Raw genomic sequence first — 23,575 nt, forward strand, 5'->3', positions numbered from 1 at the left:
GTGAATCATCAAACAACGCATCGTATCACCAATCTATACGGCATTTGGAGGAGCGTAATATGAGCGGACAGGGACGTTCAAAACTTTTTGAATTCCTTTGACAACAACAGATTGGGAAACAACACGAGTAAGTAAACTTTCGAGAGTGGTGGAGGCGTTTCTGAGTGTTATTGCAAACATTTTATGAGCTCAAAAATAGTGTCGAGGAGACTGACACGAAATTCAGTCAAATAATGTGAATGTAGAGTGTACTGACTGGACGATGGAGGATAGTATCGCACGGTGGTATGTATCAAAGTGGTATTAACTATGCAGAGTTGTATGTTGACCAAGTGATATGTATTATAACCGGAGTATGGTGTGGAGGCAACTGGTGCGCAAGATTAAAACCAACCAACCAATGTTCAGTATGTAATGGACACGGAGTAATTCCATCAACAGAAGCAAACTCCTAGGAGTGGATGAGGTTGGCTTTACATAGCAACACGATATATCGGAAGAAGGGCCCGCAGATGAGAGAACTCGTGAAGGGAGTTTGCGTGCAGAACAATAGAGGTGGTATACGGTGCGGAACAACAGAGGCGGTATCCGGGCAGAGCCATATTGTGGAATGGCACACACAATGGTATCAAAAACCGAAGAGAATAGGTGTTACCACATAGTAGCGCGGAAGAATAGAGAATGTAAACCACTAAATTGCTAAGTTCAGGGTAGTGTAAACCACTTTAGGTAGCCAAAGAGCAGAGAAAGTAATCCCAATGCTAAACAAGTGCACCATACAGAGATACGCAACCAGAAAAATAGAGATGAGGTAAATAGCTGATGGAGCAGCTATATCACCTTTGGATTTATGGAATTAAGTACGATGAGCCAGCGAGAGACGATGCTATTTCTGTGGCGTTGTGAAGTTTGGAGAAGAGTTTTTATGTTGGAGCACAGGAGTAGATAAATTAGGCACTCAGTTATTACCAGCGTGAAGAGAGCAGCAACGTATGGAGAATTCAACCGAGTTTATGAAACAGCGTTGTCAGTCAGAGATAGTGTTACCAACAAAAACGTACACAGTGACAGAGATGTCAGTTAGGAGAGGCAGCGGATTTCTGGCAGACAATGAATTAATGGAGCGTTACAGGTAATGGGTAGAAATGGCAGGTTTGAGCAAGAAGCGTTTTTAATGCACACAGTAAAACGCTTTATAAGGTGGCAATTCTAATCAACTCTGATTAGGAGAAAGGCAGAACTGACATATATAAACCACAAAACAAGTGGTTCAAATTGGAGCAGGACCAACAATCGCCCGCTCTGATACCATGATAAACACACATGGGCAGCAAAGGAATAAGAAAGATAAAACATGAGAGTACAATTTATATTAACAAGTGATATGCATTTATAGTACATATTGTGACCGTTGGGTTCCACATCCCAAGGTCTCTTGGACTCCTTTTGTCTATTCGGCTTCCACACTAACCCATTGAGGATTAGGTGTCCAACAATCTGACATTCCTCTTGAATGAAGGTGGACTATTGCTTGGTAGGTACTTTTACCATTTTGCAATCAAGTGCTTTTACTTAATGTTTTGGGCATTCTAACATGGATAAAGGGGTGATTTGGATGATTGACCGATCTTGATTGTAAACTTGTTCTCTCACCTTATCAGGAGGGTTAGTCTTTAGTCCTAGTCTAGTGGGACCTCCTCTAAGGCCTTAGGATTATAGGAAGGGCACTACTTGGGAAGCTTGGATTGAGGTAGCTTGTCCATAACCATTCCATACTTGAGATTTTTCATCATTCCCTTGATATCACATCCATCCTTCCGATTAACTATCATTGGTTGATTGGGATTTGGCACTCATACATCCACATCTTTAGGTAGGGCCGGAAAACTTTGCCTGGAGGTTGATGCAACTACAAGAATGATAAAAGCATAAAATGGCCACAATAAAAGAAAAGTTAAAATGCAAAAGATGGTCGGGACATAATTAGCGTGTGGGCAACAACCTAGCATGAGCTCTACCATCCTCATTAGCCATCACCTGGTTCTTGAGGCTGAGATGCTCCATCTCACCACAAGGAACTCTTGCATGTCCCAACCCTGATGAGCGAGAAACAGACTCATCTTAAACAGGTAAATATTAAATGCCACATCATAAAAAGCAGGCTTGGACCCTTCAGCTATGCTCCATAATTTCCATATTTCCCCCTTATTCATCTCCATTCTTTGGGTTGGTTGTCATTGGTCATTGGATTGGTACCCTTCATCCTCATCCTTATGTCTGGGCCTGAAAAACTTAGCCCTGGAGGTTGATGTAGCTAAAAGAAAGATAAAAGCATAAGAAAGCCACAATGAAAGAAAAAGTTAAAATGCAAAAGATGGTTGGGACATTTGTTTAGCGTGAGGGAAAAAACTAAATATGAGCTCTGTTACCCACCATTTTGTGGGTGATATCCCTAGGAGAATTTTTTTCTCCAAGATGGTCCTCAGATGGTAGCCAACAACCCCTTGAAGCCACCAACTAGCTTATTGTGCCATTTCTCCGCCCCTTGATTTAGCCATGTGGTCCCTCACCCATTTGTGATGATCGTATGTTTGAAGGTGGGCCTCCTGAACCTAAAGGTATGTCTTATCATTTGGTAATTGAGTATTGTAATTTGCTTATCATGGATACTTCCAGGCATGGATTAATGGGGGGATTCGGCGAAAAAAATGGGCTAGGTATGTGCTCTTGTCTCCTAGACCCTTTTTCGATGTTAACCCTGGATTCTAGTCTCGTGGGATCTCTTTTACTGACTCCTTTGGATTTAGGGATGGTATTTCATGGGAATCCCCGATTTTGGTTGCATGGTCCCACTCCCTCATCCACATATATTGCCCCCTTGCCACTCATTATGACCCCATTCATCATTTCTGCCACTTGGGTCCACATTCCTCCACTGGGTTCGCATAAGGTTAGCTCTTCCCTTCCCCTTGGCCACACCTTGGGTCATGCGTGGAATGATGCCTCAGAGGTTGATGCATCTAAAAAGAAAAGCAAAAGCATAATTGGCCACATTCAACAGGAAATGTACCACGAAACGCAAAAGATTCCCGGACAAACACATTTAGCACATGGGCAAAAGCCAATACATGAGCTCTACCCCATCTTCATGGCCATCACCCTGGTTCCCAAAGGCCCTAGATGAGCCTCCTTTTTCATTTAGGAACCCATGATTGTTCCAACTCCTGGTGGGCAATGAACAACCCTACCTTAAAAGGGGTATCCACTGTTATATCTCACACATCATGCTTTTACAAAGCAATTAATTAAAGAAAAATCACAAAAAAGAAAAAAGCATATAAAGAAGGGTGGAAAAATCAAGGTCGGGGCATCTCATGTACCACGATTGCTCCCTCCTATATATTATATATCCAAGTGTGGGCTCTCCTTTTACTAACTACCCTTGTACCTCAGCATGTGGCATAGGGTTGCCCCTTTTCACTCCCTACTCCATTCATCACTCTACCACATGCTACCACCTTTTGAAGGATGTACCTTGGACATATTGTCCCCTTTAGAAGTAGAAACCACCTAATGGGATATTTGGTTAACCCCATTTGGAACTTGGAGACATTAGCACCTACCAAAGCCCATTATTGAAGGGAAGGTCATTATGAAGTCCCCACTTGTGGTCCATGGTTTGTAAGCCCTTTTACTCGTTTTCCTTGATGACTTCTTGTACTAGAAGGCTAGGGGACACATTGGATCTTATTCAGGAGTGCAGGTGGTCTCCATCTTGGGTTTGGTCTCCCTATACGGGATCCTAACCCTCTAGAGGGCTACATTGGCACAGGTAGGGTATGTGTTGAGAGCCATGGGCCTCCACAGCGGTAGACAACACTCCATGGATCTCCAAAGATGTTAAGAGATTGCTCGAGATTCACCTATTTGACGAGGAAGATGCACCTGGTTCACCTTTGCCCAACCAACCCCACAGATGTACCATGCACTTGGCAGATGACCCATGACTTGTATGTTGATGTGGGATCGCTGAGCCCTTACAGATGGTCTACAGGCATCTTCGACTTACTTGGAGACCCATGAGGTTACTTGTGTGCCCTCACAGCCATTGGGAGAACCACATGTTTATTATGTGGAGAACAAGGAGCCAACCCCCTTGTCCATTACTTTTGAAAGTCCAACTCATCATTTTGGCACTTATGGACTTCATCAGGCCTCTTAGAGAGCCCAACGACATGCATTATTGATTATTCGACCTCTTTGGAGGCTTATTATTTTATTTATGAGCTAGTTTGGTGGGCTTGTCACCAATAGATAGTTATTTGCACATTATTTTAGTTGATGGGCTAATGTAGGCTCAAATTAGGTAATTCGAACTCCTAATGAGTGTATAAATAAGGGAGACATGAATTAATTTGTATCATCACTTTGGATTGGATCATTCTTCTCCCTTGAGAATTTCACACTTCTTTTTTGGAGGATGAATTGGAGCATGGATGAATTTTGATGTTTGGATTGGGTTATCTTATATTGGAGCTTCTTTATTGTCAAATTGTTGATGGTTGGATATGTTCTCTTACATGTAATTACTCACATTTAATGCTATTATTGTTTTACTTTGTCATATGCATTGGAATGGGATTTTCGCTATACTAGGGCTAATTGTTGCATTGCATAATTGCGAAATTGTGGAATTATTATTTCTATATAGCATCTCTCAATGTATTGGTCATGTATGTTGAATGAAATCTCCTAGGGATAATTCTACCATTGAATTTATCTCGATAAGCCATCTCTTTTTGAAAATCGAAGTATAAAGCTTTGAGGTCACTTCTTCTTGCTCTAAAGGTCGAGCAAAGTAGTCCTTGAGGCCTCCTTGACCAAGGATTCCTTTCTCATTATTCTCCTAGACTCCATTCTCCCCAAGGGATTGGGCACTGGTCTACCAATAGGTGGTCACTTGAAGAACTATTGTTCTTCACCTTTCCCTTCCTCTTCTAGGTCTAGCCGAGTTGGGTCACTTAGGGCATCACTTTCCCAACAAATTAGCCATAGAAAAAGTTCGATCTCCTAGCATCTATTGCGCTAGTGTGTCCTCAAGTCCTCGAAATTTAAAGAAATTCCAACGGTGGGATTGTGAGATATCCCAAGCCCCAACTCTGAGATCAAACTTTGCCCTGGTATTCCCTAGGCTAGTACCTCATAAGATCAATTTGACACCTTTAAGTGGAAATTCTTGTTTTGATCCTTTCCCCTTACTTGTCTGGGTTAATATCATCATTGGTTGCTAAACTCCCTCCCCTTGACCTAGGTTGGGTCCACTTGGTCCCGTGTGGTCCCATATCATTGAAAAGTCAAGTCTTCAAGAACCACTTGGGATACCAAGTTCAATAAGTATTTTAGGGATTGAGAAACTCCTTTACAAGTCATATCCCCTCAACCTAGCCCTTAAATCCTCACCTCCTTCTCCTAGAAAGCTTTGTACTTTGCTTAAAGAGAAAACAAGCTCCATTTTTGACCTCTTTCTAGGAAAAGGGTTATTAAGGTCACTTCACATCCATTTGTTGATTCATCCTTCACAAGTGACTTTCCATATACCGGGTTTCCTCCCATCGGTGAAAGTCTGTAAAGAGTAGGGAGTCTTAGTTGAGGTGACAATGGGCTAAGTCTCCATTGTTGCCCTTGATCTAGTAGTTGTCCCTTAAGGAGTCCCTTTTAGGCCCCCTGCTAGTTTGAGCGGTAACATTTTTGGCGTCCTTGGTGGGGACACGAAACTTGTGTTTTGTTCCCCATACGACATATCGACAATTGGCGACTCCATTAGAAGAACGAAGCCCTAGTTCTTCATTGATCTTTAAGGTCAATGCTTGTAGGGTGAAGCAAGCATTTGTCGAGGTAGTTTCATTCACCCTAGCGACTCCCATGTCATTAAGGACCTAGCAACATGTTGACCACATATATTCTTGCCATAGATATGACAGGGATCCCGAGATATCCCTCATCAGAATCCATGAAGAATATGCCAATGTTCGATGGGGATCCACATTTCGCAGCAAATCACGTGGTAAGGTTCATGAGGTATCTTTCAAAGCAAAATATAACTCAACCTTGTGACCAAATGGAATTGTTTGTCCTATCCATTGCCCCCAATATTGATTGGCTTGAGTCATGTAAACCTAAAAGCATTCCTTCTCTTCCAATGTTGACTACGCACTTCTTGTTGCATGAAGGGTCGAGTTTCCAATCTCATGAAGACATATCCCAAATGTTGGACATGGCCCTTCGAGAGGAGGAAGTTATTGAATATGGTTTTATGCTTGAGGAAGAGTGTCTTGATCCTTCTCCAAATCATCAAGATCAAGTGATTGATGCATACCTTGAGGATAGTGCCGAAAGAGAGACTCATGAATTGGAAAGCATGTCCTCTAAGGATAATGAAGAAGATCTCGACCCCGAGAGCCTTCAGGCATTGCAAGAATGGATGATGGAATATGAAGAGTCTTGCAAGCAACTGATGGCCACATATAACTCCCAAGAGATTTTCTCCCACTATTGTGAGCAATCGGAAAGGCTCCGTAACATGAAGTGTGAATATAAAAAGAGTCCTACCGATGACCTTCTTCTTGAAGCATTCTATCAAAATCATGTAGTAAATACCTTGGAGATCATTCTTTGAGCGCTGATGAAGGAGGAAAAGTCCTCCCTATCTAAAGAAGAGAATGAATGGCATCCTAACCAACACCAAATATATAGTGAAGAATGGGAGGATTCTGAGGAAGATCATGATAGTCAAATAAATGAAGAATCTATGAGTGACTTTTGGGCTGTTGATTGGGGAATTGGGTATGATTATAAAAATGAAGACCCCATAGTTTCTCAAATCCATAAGAATGAGCTCAGGAAAGAAGAAAATGCTCTGCCCCTTCTGAATAACAATGTTGGCCCTTATGAAGCCCTTCCTAGTGATTGGAAAGGTCTCTTCTTTATGTTCCAAGATGATTCAATCAAAGAAGAGCCTTCCAAAATTGTGGGTAATTCTGATGACTCTAATATAGAAGAAATTGAGGAAGATGCTTCCTTTAGCCATGCCACTGATAAAGGGTTTTTCTTCATGTTTGAGCATTCCTCCCCTTGTTATGCCCCTGCCTTGGAAATAGATGTTTGTGATGAAGTTCATTCCCTTAGCCTTGATGAAGAGTTGTTTTCCCTTTTGAAGAACAAAGAATCATGGTTTTTTCCCAAATAAAATGATGAGTCCACTTCTCGTTTTCCCAATGACCAAAATAATATTATCCTAAATGTGTTTGAGACATTCAATCCTTCTCACATAGAGGGTGATAGGCTTGAGATAACTCTTCATCAAAGATTCATGTACTTGATCATTGTCATTTCTATCCTCTCGTTAGAGGATCAAATTCAATATTTTCAGTTGATGTCTTTCCCTTCTTCTGAGGTTCCTTTCTATATCATATGGGTCTCTTGTTTTCCCACCTCTCGCCCCTGTAATCCCTACTATCATTATTCCCATTTGTATTGTTGGATCCTGTTGTTGCACAAAGTGTCTAGGCATCGCAACAATGCTCAGAGTAAGGGCTGTCACTCTTGATTCTTACTCACTTCGTTTAGACTCCCTCCTAGGCAAGTCATGGGGGGTAGTCCCTAAAGTAAATGGATTTGAAAGCTTGTGGAACATGGGCTCTAGGAGATTTTTATGATGGACAACTTAATGAATTTAAATGAATCTTAATTAACTTAGATGAATAGATTAAACACTAATGTAACCAAGACACGACCACAAGATATAAATAATTATAGACCAGTGCCTTTAATATTTGAATTAACCATCAACTAAATAAAACAAGTTATCCAGAACAATTTTCCAATAAGCGACGAATAATGACAATCATGAATAATCAATATAAACACCCAAAACTGTATCATTCAAGAGATTTCAGATTTAAAATGATTATCGTTAATGACCAAGATCTATAATTAATTAATTTTCTCCAACAGTTAATATAATTTAAAACATTTATCGTACTTTGACCATAGGAAAATCATAAAAATGCATTTAATGACCAAATAACACTAAGGAACTTTAGGTTTAAATTCTAATTATTCCTTAGCCAATAACTTCAATGGTAACTAAAGAAATCAAAATGTTTTAATGCGACGGAAAAACGAATCAAAGGGTTAAAAATATACAAATTTTAATGGGCCAGAGGCCACATTAAAATTTTTTTAAACGTGAATGCCCGAATCCCTTTGATTTAATTCCTTAGTAATTTTGAGGTCACCAAAAACTTTAAAATTCTTAGAATTTTTAAATGTTTTTTTTAATTTTTAGATTTAATTTTTTTTTTAATTGTTTTGGATTTTTAAAATTTTTAGATTTTAGATTTTTATTTTTTTAAATTTAATGATTCTAACTAAAGTCTTGGTTAAATGAAATGAAAAAGAATGCACTAACTTAAAAAAGAAACTAATGCATATCAACAAAATCAAAATAAGAAAATTAAAACAGTAAAAAAGAAATCAGAAACCATAGGATAAAATCGAACTAAGGTAAAAAAATTAATGAAACTAAAAAAATATCCACACACTAACCCTAATCATACTAACCAACAAAAAGAATGCATGTTGTTCGCTGTTGTGTGCAGGTGCAGGTCGACGACTTGGATTTGTTATGGCACAGCGCAACAGATTTGAGCCACGGGGATGAAGGCCGAGGGAGCGAGCGAATGAGGGATGCAGGTAAATGTTGCGACAGAGGGAAAGGTAGACAACACGGAGCGAGGGTTAGACTGGACAGAAAAGCTACTACGAGAAGAGAGCCACGGGCAGAGGTTGACGGATGAGGAAGGAACTACAGGAACGCGCAGTTTGGAGGAGTAGCGTGGATGGATGCAACAAATGGATGGCAACGTAAGGCAATTGCGGGTTGATGAGCAGCTCGACGGGGCTTTGAGAAGGACGCAGGTGCAGCAAGGAGACAGCGAGGAGGAGCTGCGGATTTGGACAGAAAACATAGTTTTAAGGGGTTGAGGGGTATGCGAGGAGCAGAAGAAAAGCTTCGGATAGCAAAGAGGAGTGATGGAAGATGAGAGCAGTTTGATGGCAACAACGTACAGGCTTAGGTAGCTCGATGGATTAGGTTTTATGACTGCGGATCTGGAGTAATGCTATGAAGATCTGCAGATTTGATGGGCAGAGCTGACGGAATGGAGTTCGCTGTTGCAGGTGGATAAAGAAAGATATGCAAAGAGTAGATGGAAGCTCGGATTTTCTTGATCGAAGGGAAACTAAGAACTGGGGCAGGCAACGTGAATGGTGATGGTTGAGAATGTAGCGCTTTTGGAGGGTGGAGAAATTGCAGCCAGCAAAATGTGGACAACAGAAAAGATAATTTAGGGCCAAAAAGAAATTCGAATTTTCCAGAAACCCTCAAAAAAATTTCAAAATTTTCTGGAGGAGAAGAATGCAGCATAAAATTGTTGAAGTTTCTAAGTTTACTTAGTTTATAAACTCTTCATGCACTTTTTCTGATTTATTCCTACCTACAAGTTATTTACAAAGTAAATACTGAAAATAAAGACCAGTGCATGCTCAACATATTACAGATCATCAACTAAAAGAAACAAGAACAAACACACCACATGACACCATTATTTTTGGACCAATGTCCCCAGAAAAACCCAATGCGGGAAAATCGGTGCAACTATCTGAGGGTTTTCTTATTAAGCAATATTAGAGTACAATCTGGGTGCCGAAACTGGCCTACCCAATAGAGAATTTCCTTAGCAGCTATACCTCATAGTTTGAGAGAAATCTCCTGGCTGAAACCTCGGAAAATTCTTCGGGCAGTTCCTCAACACAAAACCGCTCTGCAACCCCAGTGTCTATCCAATCTGGACTGCGTCAGCCTCTCCTAGCCCAGCGCAGGCCCTGCATCAGCCTTCCTTGGCCTGCATCAGCCCCAGGAGGCCCTGCGTCAGCTTTGGGAGCCTCTACGTCAGCTACGTTGGCCCCTCTGGTGCTCTGCGCAACACTTGGCTGCCTCTGTGTGGCCCTGCGTGACCTCTTGCTTGCTTTGCGTCACCTTCCTTGTTTGCTACGTTGCTTTCCCGGCACAATCTCTGCGTTCTCTGTTTCTCTTTACTCAATGCCCCTCAGTTGCTCTCCCGATCACTGAATCTATCTCTCTTAGCAAACCCCGCTCTAGAGAATAGAATGACTGATCACTTTGGTGTGTTTTCCAAGTGACCTTCAAGCCTCCTCTTATACTTTTCTCGTTGACATATCAACGGCCAAGATTAAGTCCCTAATCAATGGCTAAGATTAGATCTGGCTTGATCCATGTCTTTTGGACCATTCTAACACAATTCTATATTAATTCACATTAATATTTTAATTTCCCTAAGTTTGGACTTAGGGACTCCATTAAAAATATTAATTATTTTAATATCTCCCAAACTGTTTAGAATCTACCCAAACCCTTTCTGGGTATTGGAGATTTCATGTGCCTTAACCTCTCCACCAAATTTCGTGGCTAGAGCACATCCAATGCTACCCCAAATCAACAAAAGTCGAAAACCCAGGCAACAAACCAACCAACAAAAATGATGGGCTAGAACCTCTTTAAATCCACCACTAGAAACTCTTAAAGAATTTCCAGAAACTTAATTTAAAATTTTGAATCAAATTGCTTCAGGTTTAACCCTGAAACCCTCAAAAAATTTCCGGATCTGAATTTAAATAATTTAAAACCCTTGGATTGCAAGATCTAGATATGATCCCTGCAAAAAATGATGCTGACAAACCCCAAAGATCCAGATCTTACCCTCCAGGGCCTAGATCTGGACTCTACATGGTTTTCTCCTTCAGATCTGTAGTTGCAATTCAACAAGAAACACCCAAATGATATGTACAATGACCCAAAAAAACTAAAACCCAGAAAACCCAAGTCAGAAAACTGAAGATAATTGCAGATCTATGTACATAAATGGCAGATCTACCAGATCTAGGGAGTGTGTGTCCGACTCCGCTCCCAGATCTAATGATCTGAGGCTCTCAACAGCCAGATCTATTGATTTAGCACAGAAAAATTTAAATTTTTCAAATTTTAAAGGAGGTACTGAGCTCAAAACCCTTCATGCATCACCCATAAAAAATATTTTATGATAAGCCCGAGATCAAATTTAAATTGAACTCTTCAGAAAACACGGATTAGGAGTTGGCTGGTTCAACCTAGAACTTCCCCGAATTCCCGATAATCTAAAAATCAAGACTTTCCTGGAAAATTCAATTCAACCATTAACATAGAGAGCGAGAAAATGATAATAAAATTCAGATTTAATATAGATACCTGCTATTATATTCAAAACTTAAATTATCATTCAAACCCCAGCGACTAAGCAAGATACCTGTACTCAAATCACTCTTCAAAAAGCTATTATCAATGGCTAAAAAGAAATCTATGCATGAAAATAACACATCTTACAGTATTTCCACGAAGAGTAACACAACAAAATTAACCCCAAAGTCTTTCTTTATTGCTCATAAAAAGATTACAAGAGAGCTTTTCGCCTAGTACACGATCAAAAGATCAGATGAATTGACTGACAAATGACTTCCTATTTAAAGATAAATCCTCCAACAACTAGTTCGAGTGATCCTTGTCAAAGCAATCTCGACCGTTGATGAGGATCAAAATTTCTTTTAATCTCATCCGTCGAAATTTTAAATTTTTGAGGAAATTCGAAATTTTCAATTAAATGCATTTTAATTAATTCAAAAATTAAAATTTTGAATTAATTTTCTCAAAATTTTGACTTTGATTTAACCCCAGGGACCAAAGGCCTAAAATTTAGCAAAATAATTAATTTACTTTAGTCTTGGGACTTCTTAAACTTTAATTTTTTAAAGACCAACGAATTTTGCTTTTGGAGAATTTAAATTTACCTAGGACCTAGAATTAATCAAATTTCTGGCTTAGGATTTTAATTAATTTTGGTCAGAAAATTTAATTAATTAACCTATGAGGGGATAAATTATTTTTCTAACTCTCAAGACACTTTACATCATGATTTTTACATTTTTTACATCTCAAGGGGGAAAACTCATTTGCAAAAGACCCTCACAGACTATCCAATTCTGCGACACAGAATATAATCTAGCAGATCAAACAATTTGTAATAAAATAATCTAACCAAATAGTTAGGATTATTCCAAAATCACTTTCACATAGACTTGATCTAGAACACTAGGACTCCCCTAAGATCCCAGTGACAAAATCCATTCCGGCTTTGGGGTAAGGCTGAAGGAAAACTCTGTCGACCATCTGAGAATGGATCGGTGAGACAAAAAACCTCCTGGAATGTAGATCGTCTCCAGAAAAGTAGGTTTACGTAGGTAATTACATACACGGCACGAATTTGCTGAGATTATTTACATTATACACATGCAGACTGGGTTTACATTATAAGATGATGATGATAGCTGGATGGTAGGAACATATCGATTAGGCGCTATCCCTTTTGCGAAAAAAGCGGGTGTATTGCTATGGGTCGTTGACACGTAGTGGTCAACATCTGGCTCTACTTGGGGACACGTTGCTGCATTGGAGGAATGTGAGAGTCCAGAATCTGCATCCACGCAACACACAACATAAGTAGCATCCATCCAAAAATCATCATGCAACGTTAAGCACAGGAAAGATATAAGCTCTTCATTTATTGACTAATTTAATAACATGGAAAACAAAAATCTAACTACAAAATGAAACACTAAAATAACAGGGCATAAGGTTAGAAATACAATACGAAGATGCCCCATGGCATCAGATGCATTCATTATAGTGCATACTGAGCATTTGCCTGCTTTCAGGTAAATCTGTCAGCGGTTTCTTGAATGTGCCATGTCCAATCTTGCATAGGGTAGGACTTTTTCTTATCCGAAAATCAAGCTACTCACAGCCATCTGATGCATCAAATCGCTTTTTCATTCTCTTTCTCTTGCGCTTTTTCTTTGTGGTAGGCTCACTGAGGATGTGGAACATTTTGTTTCAAAACTCTCAGATGAAGTATGTAAGATATGCATGACATGTCTCTCTTCATTCTGCATCTGCTCTGTCAAGAATGATGGATTAGTCTCACAAGTGTCATGAGTTATAACTTGATCTTCTATGACTGGTGGATTATCCATGTGAGCGTCAACCTGATTCTTATCAATTTCAATTTTATCCGGGTCACCTTCAATTAACCACTTTTCAATGGAACAAATAACCTCCTCATAATAAAATGTAACTTGCTGCAGCAGATAAGGAGGCTTCTGATCTATTGATGTTTCCTTGTTTCTTTCATCCTCTGACTGGTGCTAAAGTTTCTGTACCTGTATTGTTATGGCATCCATCTGGCTAGAGTGTTCAACCTTCATAGCACTGACTTCCTTGGCATGGTTTTCCTCCATGGTCAATAACTTATTCTAAAGACATATTTGACCAGCTTCCACATCTTTTATTACTTTTTCATTCTTTGGTTTCATGCCCATGAAACAATTTTGCATATAGTTTATCTCTTTCATATGATTTGCTTGCATGGTAGCTAATTGATTATTGTAATCGAATCTCATGATGGTCATTTCTTCATCCATAGTTAATCACTTGCTTTGCATAGAATTAATTTCTCTGCCATGATTAGCTTTCATGGTTTCCATTTCCTTTTGCATGTTGGTCCTCATATCCTCCATATTCTGAGAACACTTTTTTACTACGGTGGTTACGTGATCAGAGTGTTTAATTTTCATGATTTCCATCTCTTCATCACGTTTTTCCAGTTGAGCGTATAAAGTTCTCACATCCTTGACGTAATTAGTTACAAATTTTTCTTGATTAAGCTCCATATTTTTTACCAGCTACGTTTGACTGAACTGCATGTCTTTAACCAACTGCTTTAGTTCTTCTATAATTTGCTTATCATTTTCCCTTTCATTGTCGACATTGATTTGACAACTTGTCCCTGTTTTCCCACTGTCATGGATTTGACTTGCAACGGTACAAGTGGATGGCACATTCTGATATGGAGAATTGTCTTGAAATCTTTCATTGACAGCTGGATGCTTTACAAGATCACTTTCATTATGTTGCATAATTTTAGGGGCACAAGGCAAGCTACCTTGATAACCATATCTATCTGTAAAAGCATTGACGATGTCTTGTAAAGAAGCGAAAGAATATTCAGGGAAATTATTAGACCAATCCAAAGCATCACCCTCTAAAGAAAAGGAAAATAGACGCATTTTAACATCTTCATGATTATATTGTGGAGAACTACAATATTTGAGTATTGTATGAGTAAACCTGCATAGATGCTTTCTAACAGCGACTGAATCACCACCCGAAAACAAAGACAATTTATGAATGGCCACTTCCGAAATATCATGGAGAAAATTAGTGAAATGACACGGGGTAAACGAATCATCCATAATGAATTGCTTGAAGGAATAACGAGGGACCAAATGGATGATAAAGAGAGACCCCTGCAAAAGAAAATCAAGAGATCCACAAGAAGCGAGCTTCTAGTAGAAATTCTTGTAAGAAATGAAACAAGTGGAGTCGCCACTTGAACATGAGTCTAACTCTAAGATCCAAAAGGAAAAAACAATCTGGATATAAGGGAGGGCTTCTTGTCTGAGAAATAATGGATGAATAAGTGGAGTCGCCACCCAAACAAGAAATGAACCGATGTGTCCAGGTGCTAAAAGTGCAGTTGAAACGATTAATGAGATGACGAAAGATGAGGCGATGAAAAGATCAAATGACGCCAAAAAATGTTGTGCCGCTTGACCGACTAATGAATGGTGGAAAAGATGAGATGATTAAAATGTTGTCGAAGAAACCAAGGACAAAAAAACTCTGTCCCTGGCAACGATGCCAAAAAATGTTGTCGTTGTCGGCCCAAATGCAAAGATGAGAAATGAAAAGTTGTTGAAATGCCAAGAATAAAATATCCCTGGCAACGGCGCCAAAAAATGTTGTCGCACAAAGTGTCTAGGCACTGCGACAACGCTTAGAGTAAGGGCTGTCACTCTTGATCCTTACTCCGTTTAGACTCTCTCCTAAGCAAGTCATGGGGGGTAGTCCCTAAAGTAAATGGATGAGAAAGCCTATGGAACACGGGCTCTAGGAGATTTTAATGATGGACAACTTAACGAATTTAAATGAATCTTAATTAGCTCAGATGAATAGATTAAACGATAATGTAATCAAGACAATCACAACATATAAAGAATTATAGACTAGTGCCTTTAATATTTGAATTAACCATCAACTAAATAAAACAAGCTATTCAGAGCAATTTTCCAATAAGCGATGAATAATGACAATCATGAATAATCAATATCAACGCCCAAAACTGTATCATGCAAGAGATTCCAGATTTAAATAATTATCGTTAATGACTAAGATCTAGAATTAATTAATTTTCTCCAACAATCAATATAACTTAAAACATTTATCGTACTTTGACCAAAGGAAAATCATAAAAATGCATTTAATGACCAAATAACACTAAGGAACTTTAGGTTTAAATTCTAATTATTCCTTAGGGAATAACTTCGATGGTAACTGAAGAAATCAAAATGTTTTAATGTGATGGAAAAATGAATCAAAGGGTTAAAAATATAAAAATTTTAATGGGCCAGAGGCCACATTAAATTTTTTTAAACGCGAATGCTCGAATCCCTTTGATTTAATTCCTTAGTAATTTTGAGGTCACCAAAAACTTTAAAATTCTTAGATTTTTTAAATGTTCTTTTTTATTTTTATTTTTATTTTTTAGATATATATATATATATATATATTTTTTTTTTTTAAATGTTTAGATTTTTAAGTTTTTTAATTGTTTTGGATTTAAATTTTTTTTTAGATTTTTTTTTTTTTAAATTTAATGATTCTAACTAAAGTCTTAGTTAAATGAAATGAAAAAGAATGCACTAACTTAAAAAAGAAACTAATGCATATCAACAAAATCAAAACAATAAAAAAGAAATCAGAAACCATAGAATAAAATTGAACTAAGTTAAAACAATTAATGAAACTAAAAAAACATCCACACACTAACCCTAATCATACTAACCAACAAAAAGAACGCATGTTGTTTGCTGTTGTGTGCAGGTGCAGGTCGACGGCTTGGATTTGTGATGGCACAACTCAACAGATTTGAGCCACGGGGATGAAGACCGAGGGAGCGAGGGAATGAGGGATGCAGGTAAATGTTGCGGCAGAGGGAAAGGCAGACAACACGGAGCGAGGGTTAGACTGGACGAAAAAGCTATTGCGAGAAGAGAGCCATGGGTAGAGGATGACAGATGAGGAAATGACGATAGGGAAGCGCGGTTTGGAGGAGCAGCATGGATGGACACAACAAATGGATGGCAACGTAAGGCAGTTGCGGGTTGATGAGCAGCTCGACGAGGCTTTGAGAAGGACGTGGATGCAACAAGGAGACAACGAGGAGGAGCCGCAAATTTGGATAGAAAACACAGTTTTAAGGGGCTGAGGGGGTATGCGAGGAGCAGAAGAAAAGCTTCAGATAGAAAAGAGGAGTGATGGAAGATGAGAGCAGTTGGATGGCAGCAACGTACGGGCTTAGGTAGCTCGATGGATCATGTTTTATGATTGCGGATCTGGAGTAATGATATAAAGAGCTGCGGATTTGATGGGCAGAGCTGACGAAATGGAGTTTGCTGTTGCAGGTGGACAGAGAGATATGCAAAGAGCATATGGAAGCTTGGATTTGCTTGATTGAAGGGCAACAGAGAACTGGAGCAGGTAGCGTGAATGGTGATGGCTGAGAATGCAACGCTTTTGGAGGGTGGAGAAACTGCAGCCAACAAACTGTGGATAGTAGAAAAGATAATTTAGGGCCACAAAGAAATTCGAATTTTCCAGAAACCCTCGAAATAATTTCAAAATTTTCTGGAGGAGAAGAATGCAGTAGAAAATCGAAAACCCAGGCAACAAACCAACCAGCAAAAATGATGGGCCAGAGCCTCTTTAAATCCACCACCAGGAACTCTTAAAGAATTTTCAGAGAACTTAATTTAAAATTTTGAATCAACTTGCTTTAGGTTTAACCCTGAAACCCTTAAAATTTTCTAGATTTGATTTTAAATTATTTAAAACTCTTCGACTACAAGATCTGGATATGATCCTTGCAAAAAATGATGCTGACAAACCCTAGAGATCCATATCTTACCCTCTAGGGCCTAGATCTGGACTCTACATGGTTTTCTCCTTTAGATTTGTAGCTGCAATTCAACAAGAAACACCCAAACGATATGTACAATGACCCAAAAAAACTAAAACCCAGAAAGCCCAAGTCAGAAAACTGAAGATAATTATAGATCTATATACATAAATGGCGGATCTATTAGATCTAGGGAGTGTGAGTCCGACTCCGCTCTCAGATCTAATGATCTAAGGCTCTCAACAGCCAGATCTATCGATTTAACACATAAAAATTTAAATTTTTCAAATTTTAAAGGAGGTACTGAGTTCAAAACCCTTCATGCATCACCCATAAAAAATATCTTATGACAAGCCCAGGATCAATTTTAAGTTGGGCTCTTCAGAAAACATGGATCGGGAGTTGACTGGTTTAACCGAGAACTTCCCCGAACGCCTGATGATCTAAAAATCAAGACTTTCTTGCAAAACTCAATTCAGCCATTAACATAGAGCGAGAAAATGATAATAAAATTCAGATTTAATAGAGATACTTGCTATTATATTCAAAACTTAAATTATCGTTCAAACCCCAATGACTGAGCAAGATACTTGTACTCAAGTCACTCTTCAGAAAGCTATTATCAATGGCTAAAAAGGAATCTATGCATGAAAATGACACATCTTACAATATATCCACAAAGAGTAACACCAACAGAAATTAACTTCAAAGTCTTTCTTTATTGCTCATAAAAAATTACAAGAGAGCTTTTCGCTTAGTACATGATCAAAAGATCGGATGAATTGATTGACAAATGACTTCCTATTTAAAGATAAATCCTCCAACGGCTAGTTCGAGTGATCCTTGTCAAAGCAATCTCGATCGTTGATGAGGATCAAAATTTCTTTTAATTTCGTTTGTCGAAATTTTAAATTTTTGAGGAAATTCGAATTTTTCAGTTAAATGCATTTTAATTAATTCAAAAATTAAAATTTGAATTAATTTCCTCAAAATTTTGACTTTGACTTAACCCCAGGGACCAAAGGCTTAAAATTTAGCAAAATAATTAATTTACCTTAGTCTTGGGATCTCTTAAACTTTAATTTTTTAAGGACCAACGGATTTTGCCTTTGGAGAATTTAAATTTACCTAGGACCTAGAATTAATCAAATTTTTGGCTTAGGATTTTAATTAATTTTGGCCAGAAAATTTAATTAATTAACCTATGAGGGGATAAATTATTTTTCTAACCCTCAAGACACTTTACATCATGACTTTTACATTTTTTTACATCTCAAGGGGGAAAACCCATTTGCAAAAGACCTTCACAGACTACCCAGTTCTGCGACACAAAATATAATCTAGCAAATCAAGCAATTTGTAATAAAATAACCTAACCAAATAGTTAGGATTATTCCCAAATCACTTTTACATAGACTCGATTTAGAACACTAGGACTCCCCTAAGATCCCAGTGACAAAATCCATTCAGCTTTGGGGTAAGGTTGAAGGAAAACTCTGTCGACCACTCGAGAATGGATCGATGAGACAAAAAACTTCCCAGAATGTAGATAGTCACCAGAAAAGTAGGTTTACCTAGGTAATTACATACACGACACAGATCTGCTGAGATTATTTACATTATACACATGCAGACTGGGTTTACATTATAAGATGATGATCAAGCTGATGATGATAGCTAGATGGCAAGAACACATCGATCAGGCGCTATCCCTTTTACGAAAAAATGGGGTGTATTGCTATGGGTCGTTGACACGTAGTGGTCAACAGGTCCATTGCAAAAATAATCATGGAAGCATGCATTTTTGTATTGAACAATTGATATGTTGGTTGTATTGGATCTATGATTATACCTAGCACTTGACACTATATCATATACATGTTAGATTAGGATGCATTACATGTTGATTTTGATATTTCTCATGGTAGATTAGATGTATTTAAAGTAAAATTTACATATATTATTTTTCTGTTGATTTTACGGCCTAACACTAAGCATGGGTGATCATAAGACACCGTGAAAAACACGCTGCCTCGTGGGCTCAATTGTTGATATGTGCAAGTAATAGGTCTGTGGTAACCAAGAGATTGCTGGAGTTCTCGCGACCTCTTGTTTGAGTAGCTTCATCCACTTCTTCTAGAGATCACGTCCTAGTTGGAGCCAAATGTTACCCACCATTTTGTGGGTGATATCCCTAGGAGATTTTTTTTTCTCCAAGATGGTCCTCAACCAGTAGCCAATAGCCCCTTGTAGCCATCCACTAGCTCGTTGTGCCATTTCTCCGCCACCTTAAGCAGCCATATGGTCCCTCACCCATCTGCCATGATCGTATGTTTGAAGGTGGGCCTCCCGAACCTAAAGGTATGCCTTGTCATTTGGTAATTGAGTATTTTAGTTTGCTTATCATGGACACTTCTAGGCGTGGATTAATGGGGGGGTTAGGCAAAAAGAATGGGCTAGGTCTGTGCTCTTGTCCTCTAGACCCTTTTTGGATGCTAACCTTGGATTCTAGTCCCGTGGGATCTCTTTTACTGACCCTTTTGGCTTTAGGGATGGTACTTGTTACACAATAATTTTCCTCTGTCCTTGTACTCCCTATTCCTTGATCTTGGAGCCCCTCTACAGTAAACCCTGTGTACTTCCCTATCATGAAGAACATCTCTCTGAGTCACTTTCCATTTGCAAAGCATTTTCCCTTTACATCATTTCCATAGATACTTCCTTTAAACCCAGTTTTAAAGGCCGACGCTATCCCTCAGTTTCTTCCCTGCGTCGATTTGCTGAGAATAACACTGAGCCCCGCGCTGATCAGCGCTGTTATCCCTTGATTACCTGCGTTGATCCTCTTTTCGAAAGTTTTTAAAAATGGAGTCGAAGCTTCCAGGTCTAGAAGCTTCGTGAATGGAAGTTTGGTAAATGGTTAGTCAAGATAGATTCGAGAGACTGTTTGGGCTCTTTCCCCTATTAAAAAGGAACTAACCCAAGAGATAAGGCTTCTTCCCATCATAAGAGGAACCATATCCCCTCTCTCATGCCTATATAATCCCCTGCTTTTCCAACCTCTGCTAGCTTTGGACGTAGCTTCGATTTAGCTTAGAAGATTGGAGAGCTTGCTAGTCTTAGTTTATGCTTGTTAGTCATTATGAAGTCTCCACTTGTGGATAATAACGCTGATCGACATAGGGCTCAGTGTTATTCTTAGCAAATCGGTTCGGGGAAGAAACTGAGGGATAACGTCGGCCTTTAAAACTGGGTTTAAAGGAAGTAACTTTGGAAATGATGTAAAGGGAAAATGCTTTGCAGATGGAAAGTGACTCAGAGAGATGTTCTTCATGATAGGGAAATACACAGGGTTTATTGTAGAGGGGCTCCAAGATCAAGGAATAAGGAGTACAAGGACAATGGCAAATTACTGTGTAACAATACTTCATGGGAAACCCTGATTTTGGTTGCGTGGTTCTGTGCCCTCATCCACATATATTGCCCCTTTGCCACTCATTATGACCCCATTCATCATTTCTCCCACCTGGGTCCACATAGGGTTAGCTCTCCCCTTCCCCTTGCCCACACCTTGGGTCAGGGCTGGAATGATGCCTCGAAGGTTGATGCAGCTAAAAAGAAAAGTAAAAGCATAATTGGCCACATTCAATAGGAAATGTGCCACAAAATGCAAAAGATGGTCGGGACAATCACATTTAGCACGTGGGCAAAAGCCAATACGTGAGCTCTACCCCATCTTCATGGCCATCACCCTCGTTCCCACAAACCTTAATGAGCCTCCTTTATCATTTAGGAACCCATGATTGTCCCAACCCCTGGTGGAAAATAAACCGCCTTACCTTAAAAGGGGTATCCATTGCTATATTTCACACATCATGCTCTTAATTAAAGAAAAATCACGAAAAGGCAAAAGACATATAAAGAAGGGTGGAAAAATCAAGGTCGGGGCACCTCATGAACCACGATTCCTCCCTCTTATACATTATATACCCAAGTGCGGGCTTCCCTTTTACTAGCTACCCTTGTACCCCAGCATGTGGCACAGGGCTGCCCCTTTTCACTCCCTACTCCATTCATCCCTCTACCACATGCCAACACCTTTTGAAGGATGTACTTTGGACATATTGTCCCCTTTAGAAGTAGAGACCACCTAATGGGATATTTGGTTAACCCCATTTGGAATTTGCAGACATTAGCACCTGCCAAAGCCCATTATGGAAGGGCAGGCCATTATGAAGTCCCCACTTGTGGTCCATGGTTTATAAGCCCTTTCACTCGATTTCCTTGATGTCTTGTTGTACTAGAAGGCTAGGAGACGCATTGGATCTTAGGCAGGAGTGCAGGTGGTCTCCATCTTGGGTTTGGTCTCCCTATACAGGATCCTAACCTTCTAGAGGGCTACATTGGCACAGGTAGGGTGTCTGTTGAGAGCCATGGGCCTCCACAACAGTAGACAACACTCCATGGATCCTTAAAGATGTTTAGAGATTGGTCGAGATTCATCTATTGGACGAGGAAGATGCACTTGGTTCATCTTTGCCCAGCGAGCCCCATAGATGTACCATGCACTTGGCAGATGACCCATGACTTGTATGTTGATGTGGGATCACTGAGCCCTTACAGATGGTCTACATGCATTTTCGACTTACTTGGAAACGCATGAGGTCACTTGTGTGCCATGTTGTAACATAAATGGTTTTGATAAGTTAGATATTTATAAAAGAGGATTAAAAAAATAGAAAATAAAAATAGAATAAAAGAATGGAAAAAAAGAATAAAATTGAAAAAATGATGAAAAGAACCCCATGAAAAGAAAAACAAGTGTACAAGTGAGCAAGCTCAAATGCCACTAGAAATAATTCTTGTTTGAATCATATAGTATAATCATGATCAAACATATGTTTAAATTTATGTTTTTAGATTAGGAAATAATTCAACCAAACTGTCTAATCTTGGTTGAAATTAGTAGATAGGATAGATTAGAGAAAAAGTGACCAAACCATTTAAACTTGGTCAATTGTATTTTTATGCATTAGAATAAGGTTAGAAGTAACTTTAGGAAATAAAAAGAGGGTCTGCAAGATCAAATGCGCCCTTAAGATTATTAATCATGCTTTAGATAGATTAATCGTGTTTAAATAATGAATTAATCATGTCATTTAAACATGATTAGCAATTTGTAATAAGCATTAAACATCGGTTTTATTATAAGGTTGGGAGACGACAAGATGTTTTGTCGGCTTGTGATATCGCAAAGGCACTTTTCAACGACCATGATTTTCCCTGCCCGGATCAACGACGGGGAAACCACTTCGCACCCCCTCATCCCATTTCCCGTTAACGTCAAGGGGGGGGGGGGGGGGTTTGAAAAGCGGTATTTCTTTTTCCAAGCCCCACGAAACGTGGCACTTCCTCGCAACTTCGCACCCCCCTTGCTGAGAACCACTTACCATCACTCTCCTCCTCCGAAATCCGACTATCACTCCTCCACTCCCGCCAATGGTCACCACGTCAGCTTCCCGTATTTAACCGATTGCTAATTACACTGCGCCACTTGTCAATCTATCACTTGCTCACATCCTATTCCCATTGCTATCTACCCGTTATACGCTTATCCATTGCAATATTCCCGGTGCCGATTAATACATCTAAATCCCGTTCCGGTTCTAACCGCAACGGTAATCGATCAAAGTATATAAAATCACCTCGTCTCGTCCTGCGCGACTCTCCTAGTTGTGTTGTCACTATTTTTGATTGCAGGTATTGATTTCAGCGCTCGCAACCCCTACTATTGCTAGAACCTGTCAATCCCAACAAATTTAGATCCTACTACCATTGAGAGATTCATCCCTCATCCAGGTACCTGTTCAAGTCAAAGCTCTGCTATTTTCCTTCTCAGATTCCTTAGACATGGCACCAAACGGAAAGGGCCAATCCTCTAGAAGTAAATCAGAGAGTGAAGATAACCCCTAAAATCTCTGCTACCTTGGACCTAGACCACATGCCATTGACAGACCAGTATTTTAAGATTGCCGATACCGAGTGTGAATTCGATCTGTTCGAATTACATCACTGGTTGAAGGAAAACTACCTAGACTGGCAAGATGAGATTAATCATTGGGAATCCTTGTTACCTATGTTCATTTTCCCACAGACACGCTATTTCCCTGATCTTGTCATGTGGTGTCAAGCCAGATACAATCCACTACAAAAAACCATTGTGGCCCAGAATGGAGACATTTTAATCTCAATTGTACATGAAACCATAAACCAGATGTTGCTAATTCCTCAAAATGACTCCCTCAGCCATTTTTCTGCAGCTGTCCTTA

The 23,575-nt window shown here is 39.3% G+C and overlaps 2 protein-coding genes across 2 annotated transcripts in view; both read left to right on the forward strand.

Moving 5' to 3' along the window:
* LOC149160742 (plastid-lipid-associated protein, chloroplastic-like) overlaps nt 1–23,575 on the forward strand; it is a 135,127-nt gene that overhangs the window by 14,424 nt on the left and 97,128 nt on the right. The gene's annotated exons all lie outside the window — the stretch shown is intronic.
* LOC149160743 (uncharacterized) overlaps nt 6,683–23,575 on the forward strand; it is a 108,553-nt gene continuing 91,660 nt past the window's right edge. The window contains exons 1-2 of the mRNA XM_089437599.1: nt 6,683–7,159; nt 8,661–8,754. Coding sequence (XP_089293725.1) covers nt 6,683–7,159; nt 8,661–8,754 — 571 coding nt within the window. The remainder of the gene's footprint in view (nt 7,160–8,660; nt 8,755–23,575) is intronic.

The sequence above is a fragment of the Pinus tabuliformis genome, chromosome 5_2 (assembly GCF_031772625.1).
Source record: "Pinus tabuliformis cultivar Carrire ecotype Pingquan chromosome 5_2, CPIR1, whole genome shotgun sequence".
Classification (NCBI taxonomy): Eukaryota; Viridiplantae; Streptophyta; class Pinopsida; order Pinales; family Pinaceae; genus Pinus; species Pinus tabuliformis.